Source organism: Convolutriloba macropyga, chromosome 2 (genome assembly GCF_964194025.1).
Source record: "Convolutriloba macropyga chromosome 2, txConMacr16.3, whole genome shotgun sequence".
NCBI classification, from domain to species: domain Eukaryota; kingdom Metazoa; phylum Xenacoelomorpha; order Acoela; family Convolutidae; genus Convolutriloba; species Convolutriloba macropyga.
The window spans coordinates 79,631,485-79,638,984 of NC_134469.1; the positions used below are offsets into that span (position 1 = coordinate 79,631,485).

Genomic DNA, 7,500 nt, shown 5'->3' on the forward strand with positions numbered 1-7,500 from the left:
AAACTGCAATTAACATCTTGTCGAAAAGAGAAGTTGACATAACATTTGACTACAGTTTTTGAATTTATTTTTTTTATTATCTAAAAATTTTCAATCCGTGCTCTTTTTGAACAATAAGTTTCTGGAAATAACTGTTTCTCATTACAAAATAATTGACAACACAAATGATTTTTCATCTGGTGAAATTTATCAACTTTTGCGTTCTCAAATATTCATTTTTGTCCAATAATTCAAGCTCAGGGTTGCTACGGAAAAATATGACAGTCAAAGTTCTTTTTGACTCAAAATAAGAATTTTTTGACAAACTTGACACGTATGTTGAAAAATATTGTGCAACGCACAGTCTGGCCTGAGCCATCTAGTTTCTCTTTGTCAAAAATACCAATCGGCCAAACTGGAATCAACGAATAAGCACTTCCCACTTTTTTTCTACGATGGTTGGATAACAAGCAGAGAATTGATCTAAATTCTAATTCAAAAATAGTTGCTTAAAAGTCTTTGCGAATGCAAAAGTTTAATGGCTAACAAGCATTTCTTGGCTATCGAGAAACTCTGATATCTGAAATAGATTTTAAGTCATAAAGTTGCAAAAAAGAACCCACGAACGTATTGGTTCCACTTTTAATCGAAAGATGGAGAGATATGTGCTAATTGTCACGTATTGAACAAAAATAAGGGAAGAAGTAAATTGAATCACTCACAATCGTTCATCTGATTAAACACTAGGGTGGTAAATGTTCCTCTTTTTGTCTCGGAGTATGTCAGTAAGAGTCAAAATCTTGTCATTGTAATATCCAATTTTAAAAAACAAAGAAAAACAAAACCACTTTTAATAAGTGAGCAGAGTTCAACCAAGTTGGAAGAAAAAACCTACTTCACATGTAGAGAAATGAAATGAATTGCTGATATTTTTTTTCATTAAACTGTTGATCTGTTGTGTTTATGACCATAGTTATGCTAACCAAGTTAATTGTCAACTAAATTGTTTTGTTACAAAAAGTTCAACCCCAATTTTGCCCGACAAAATTTTTTGCGTTTGTCAAAAAAATGAATTGATAGTTTAAAAAGTCAATCAACGTATCATGAAGTGGAAACTGCTGGGAATTTCATTAGTGTAAATATTGTTTTTAATGATTTTTTTAGATTGTTTAAAAAATTATTGTTAGTAATAATTATGTAATAGGTTCTGAACGCCAAATCTGAACCAGCCTGCTGTTTTTGCATGCTATCGAGCCTGCTGTTTTTGCATGACCAGGAACGATTTTTTTTGAGAGTCTAAAATAATTTTGATGGGAGTGTTTCGTCGTATAATACACACTGAATCAAAAAATAACACAAACAAACAAACAAAATGCATAAATTGCTATAAGTGAAGGTCAATTTTTTAAGTGACCTCGCTATTTTTTTAACTGTAATTAAAATTCACATTTTTCATTTGAGACTCTAAAACGCTGTCATTAAGAAAGAACGTGTCTAGGCAATAATGTTATCTAAATGTCAAGGCAGAATATTTTTAAGGACATTGGTCTAACTTAAATTGAAAAGTGCTCTGGGGTGCAAAAAAATAAGATTTGAAACCGTGGATAGGAAAGCAATTCGCCATCACCGCAACTTGAATAAATTTCGGTCGGTGACGGATGAAGAGCAGATAAACAGAACAGCATTTCCACTTAATTTTATCATCAGAAGGAAAATAAATTTCAGCGTGAGATTTAGAAAAGGTTTCAAGTCGCACCTTGAGTAAAAAAAAAGGACTCTTGAAACTGAATAGACAAGCATATATTCAAGGCCGTTACATGAATTCCGCAATTATTGGTTCGATAAGGTGGGGGGGGGGGGGGTGTTAGGTTAGGGTTAGGGTTGGGGGGTGATGAAATAAATTTAGCAAGAATAGCTTTTGTGTCGTCAATTTTGTCCGATACTTTTATCTTCGTTGAAAATTTCGAATGGTATAAGTTAGAAAAATCTTTAAGATTCGCATATTTTAATCAAAGAGTTTTTCGAAGTCCCTTTTGCGATCAATAAAATTACTAACGTTCGAAACTATTCAGGTTTTTTTAAGTTATTTTGATTTTTTTTACACCAATTCTGTCTCCAACTTTTGCTCTATTTGCGCTTACTTGATTATAATCTGTTGAATTTATCAAAAAACAGAAAATTTTATAGAAGTTTCTGGTCTCTCGCATTATCACCCCCCCCCCACCCTCCCCCTCCAGCTTAGTGGTCAGGTAACTTATAGCCCCCCATGGTAATTACACCATAATGGGGGCTATAATGTCATGGGGGGGCGATAACGGGAAAGACCCGAAGTTTCCATTTTAGCAATGAACTGCGAACACAAAACTGGAAGCTGTAAAACTCCAAACACAGTGTTTCCCGGTGATTTCAAGTGATTAATTTGCAGCGTCAGCTGTCAATACTGATTTCGATCTTGTTCGAACTACTCTGAAACAAAGTCAAAAACAGAAATTGTTCACGCCATCTGCGGTTTTTTAAGACATTACAAAATTACGTCAAGTAAACTTAGCCTAATTAGGCCACCTTAAGTTGCGCGGGGGGGGGGGGGGTGTTGGCATTTTTTGTTTCGGCGATATAGAAAATTGTTGCCTCTTATTTTTTTAAACTTTTGAATTGGTTTAGCAATAGTTTAGCATATGGTTTATTTCGTGGCCATGAAATTGTGTAATTTTGAGGACTTTGTTGTGATGAGGAACCCAAAGAAAAACAATTTAGACCAAGTGGAGATGATTGTGGCAGCAATCTCATAATTAATTTTTTTTATGGAAAATAAAAACAAAGTAGAGAAAAGCTGATTGCTGTCGGATTGAGAGTGCGTTGTGAGCCAACCCTAATAATAAAAATTATTTTTGTAAATTAAATTGAAAAAGATTTAAAATCAAAGAAAAATTCAAAGGAGCCTGAGATAATCAGACAGAATCGATTGATGGATAGAAAGAAACCTACTTTCTACCATAGATTCCGTCGACCAACAAAAAAGTGATCAAAAAGAAACTCTCTGCCAAAAAAATAGAAGAGCTATCAGAAATTTGTTTTGGTGCAATAAACTTACAACAAAATGGAAATACTATCACTATAAAGTAAAGCGAGTGAACATGATCGCCGAAGTAAATTTCTTCAACTAATATCGAAGCCTTATGTTCGCGAATCGAAGGTTGATTTAAATTCTCTCACTAACTATTAAAAAATATAATTTCTGATCTTCATGGCCATCAATTTCAGGTTTCAATTTTTAAATGATGATAGCGTATGCAAACGAAAAACTTGTATTTCAAAGCAATTAATCAATTGTTTTTCAATTTGTTATCATTTTAAGGAAAAAGAACATATAGGATATTTTTTATAATTATGTGCTAATCACTATATGAATGCAATCTGACAATTAGATTACAATTGTCTGCCGTGACGGTTAAATGACAAATCATTAATTGGAAGAACTGTTTTAGTGCACGAAAATTATATTTCAAAACTATGTTCTAGTTTTTTTAACACAAAGAAAGGTTCTTCAAGAAATGATCTCTTAGCTTTTAGTCCAGCTTTTCTGGCCTTTTATCTTGAAACTAGCAGTTTTTAAGAATCTTCTAAATTTCATAATTGAGCACCAACACAAAAACTTTTGCCACAATTCCATTAACTTGGGTACTTTCCAACGAAAAGAAGGAAGGGGATTGTAGAAAAATCCTAACAACTTTTTTCCGCTTTTTAGGAATTTCCCGTCAAAAGATTTGATGTCCAAATACTTTTTAAAAATACTTCCGCACCTAACGGTCGGGAGATCAAAACATTTCGTAATAATCATTAGATTCCTAAAAAAATTCTCTCAGAGCACAAAAATAGTTATCACCTTATTTGTACAAAATTTCTGGGAAAACGAAGTTTTCAAAATTTGTTTCAAATTTTTTAATGAAAGTTTATTTTTCCCACAGATGAAAAAGACCAGGTCCCAAATATATCTAAGTAATTGGGATATCTGATGTGATCACTGTTCAAAATTCGATTACAGCTGTTTAAAAATTCAGATGATACAAAACACATTATTTAAAACTTGCATGATTTTTTTTATTTTTTTTTCATTTTCGTCCTCATGCTAAATACAAAACTTAATTCTCGTCAAGAAAAACGCAGTTTAGTATGCTCTCTGCATGCAGAGATAAGCTCTGTTTCCGATGTTAAAAATATTGAACTTTTTGATGGAAATCTTTTGCATGTAAACTTCAGATAGTTTAAGTGAAATTTTTTGTTATTAACATATACATAATTAGCTTGGCAATTTCCGCTGTTTTTTTACAGCTGCTTTCTCAAATTGAAAATATAAACTGCAGATAAATTTTTCAGCGGACCCATCGTGGTATGATCAACTTGTTTTTAATAGGTTCAGGGAGAGAAAGAGAGAGAGATAGAGAGAGAGAGAGAGAAATCAGCGCTTACCTCAACAAACTTTTTCCCGAAACAAGTGGTCAAAATGATTTTAAAATTCGGGAAATTTTCTTCACAACTTTTCAAGAAATGCAACTTCTGGAATTGCTCATTTTCAATGAGAAGAGCACAATTGGTTTCCGATGCTTAAAATTTTAAGTAATAGGGGGAAAATCAATTATTTCAAGATTGGTAAAAACAAATTAATTTATTTACATATGAAAAATGAAAATTGATATCAATTTTTGAAATATGAAAAAAGACATCCAAACCTTTTTTTTGTACTTACAAAGACACCAATCCAATTCAATTTGCTTATAAAAAAATACCCCGAATGAGCATTTTTTGACCATGAAAATACCCAGGGACAATAAAGTTACCTAAAATCCTTTTGGTTTTTAGGCAAAAGACTTTGGCTTTTTCACGTTTTGGATAAGCTGAAAAGATACTAATCAATACAAAATTAGGATATATCACAGCTTTAGCTTTTGAGAATTTATCTTTGAGAGGAGACCGTGCCAAAAAGCACATGTAATCAAGACTTGTAAATTAAGCTTGACCGGAAGTAGTTGGCTCGTTTATATGCCTCTTTAAAAAGTTCGTTGTTTGTACTCATCATACCTCCCCCGACGCCCCCCCCCGCCCCGTTGAAATAGTTTTTGCGTTATTAACAAGATCAGCAGATTAGCTCGACCGAGTGTTTAAGAATACGAAACGATTGGTTATATTTGGTTTATATTTGGAACTTTATGAGCGAGCTTCTTAGATATATCTACTTAACGAGGTGTTATTTATAGACTAATAATTGAGTCTCTTAAAAAAATTGAAGCCACCCGAAGCATAAAAAAGCAATAATGAACAAAGTACTTACTGATAGTGTACAACTCCACAACCGCGGGCAGTTGATCGTCAGTCATAATAAACGGGGGCGTAAACTCACTCAAACTTGATTAAAAAGCTGTCACGCTTTTTTCCCCTATTTGTTTAACCCCCTAAAATTTAACCCGATTTATTCACCCCTCTAGCTTTTAACTCCTCTATAACTTCACCCCAATTTTAACCTTCTATATAATAAAGGACTATTATATTAGTGAAAAGTAATGTCTTGGTGATGCCTCGCGGGCCAAGGGACTTAATACGAAACTATCACAACCGAATATGGGATTAACTTATCCACTTAATAATGGCAAAACATGCCTGCAATTTCAACTGCTAATTTGCGGAGTGAAATGATTGAGGGTTGAAATGAAAAAATGGGTTAAATGATGGAGGCGTTAAATAATAGAGGGGCTAAATAATAGAGGTGTTAAATTATATGAGTTTAAGAATTGCGGGGTAAAAATGATTCGGGGTGAAAAGAAGTAGAACCGAATAAAAATAGTTTTTATTAAATTCACACAAGGGTAACTAAATTCAACGAGCTGTAGCGCAATTACTTTTTAGCAATTATTTTAAGATTTGAGCTATTTTCCACATCCCACTTACGATGGTAGCGACTATTGTAATTAGAAAGAGAGCGAAAAAAAAGCGTTGAAGAAGCAATTGCTCATTTCAGACTATTTGCTTGTATTTGTCAGCATATCAGCCAATCAACGTCAATTTTCTTCAGTTATTTATTTTAAAATCAGCACCGATAAAACTGAGCACCGACATGACCCCTCAAGATTCGGTAACAAGTAATAAACCGCTATTAAACTAACTGTAAAAAGACCATAATGCTTGCTCCAGTTGAGTGAAAAAAGGAGCATTATTACCAAATATATTACCGCGGACGTACCCTCGCCAATAAAGGCTATAAACAAAAATTTAAAGCCCCGCCGATATATAATTGAATAGAATATTATATTTGAAAGCCCCAATAAAAATAAAAATAGCAGAGGTCACCGTATGGTTAGACATATTGAACTCGCCGAAGTATCAAAATCCAAAAGCAATTTGTTCAAGCAGAGAATCGACCCCCCCCCCCCCCCAGTCCCCGATTATGACCCTGATGTCTCATACTTGACAATTTTTATACCCCTTTATAATATTACATAAAAATTGTAATGGATATCCCCACCTCATGTAAGGCCGTATGAACCATAATAAGTGCAAAAAGGAAGCATTAGTTTGTTCACACCTGGCAATGAAAACATAAATGTTGTTCACGTAGGATAGAAATAATTATTCACTAAAATAGATGTTTGAGTGGGAGTTGGTTTGGATTGATGATTTGAAGGTCGTTCTTTGAACATTTGGAGGTCGTGCAGGTCAATGTCCCAAAAACGCGCTGACCTCTAACCAGACTATCTTCGAACGCACAATGAGGAAGTCTGACCTCAAATAGCATTCTCCCGAAAACGGTGGTAAACCTTGGCGCACAAAAATTCTGGGTAAAGGTGCGGAGGCGGTGATCAGAGGCCATCTTAGCCTGGATGTGAGCTAAGCCCTCAGACGCAATTGGAACGCAGAAACCATTAATTATTAACCACGATTATTATTATTATAAGAAAGCTAAGAAATGGTGCGTCGCTGACTCATGTTTGCGTTTTGGTTTAAAGACAGGAAAATGAGCTTGTTACTATTGATAACAGAGTAAGCTTTTAGACACAAGAGTATGCCATCAAATTAAAAAAAATAGATAAAGATTGCAAGATACGAGATCTAATTGAGCTGAAAAATTATTTCAATACCACCGAATATTGGAATAGTACCCGCTTCTATTAGCAGTTAAGAGTGCTGGGCTGTTGTTGATACTTCGGCTGAGCTGACGGCGATATTTTTTGTTCAAATACTTTAGCACATGCAATAAAAACAGATCAATTTCTCTTCCAAAGCAGGAAGTACTATAAAATTCCCCTTTTTGTTTTATGATTACGTGTAAAGAATTTATTATTATAAAGATCGTTCTTTAAATCTGATTTTTGTCAAAAACATTTTTTAAGGAGAAAATAGGACCTTATCTGCGGCAAGAAAATTTTAAAGAAAAACATTTTCTGACACAATTTGGAGATAAAAACTGTTTTATGTAGGCGCACTTCAAACCAACAGAAGACTCATATAAATTTTTCCATCGCAGAGCAGTTC

The 7,500-nt window shown here is 33.9% G+C and overlaps 2 protein-coding genes across 3 annotated transcripts in view; one reads left to right on the top strand and one right to left on the bottom strand.

Moving 5' to 3' along the window:
* The window catches only part of LOC142335015 (uncharacterized), a 27,484-nt gene extending 22,133 nt beyond the window's left edge, over positions 1-5,351 (bottom strand). Inside the window, exon 1 of the mRNA XM_075383344.1 lies at positions 5,302-5,351. Coding sequence (XP_075239459.1) covers positions 5,302-5,351 — 50 coding nt within the window. The remainder of the gene's footprint in view (positions 1-5,301) is intronic.
* Positions 1-7,500, top strand: part of LOC142334762 (uncharacterized) — a 603,346-nt gene that overhangs the window by 236,579 nt on the left and 359,267 nt on the right. The gene's annotated exons all lie outside the window — the stretch shown is intronic.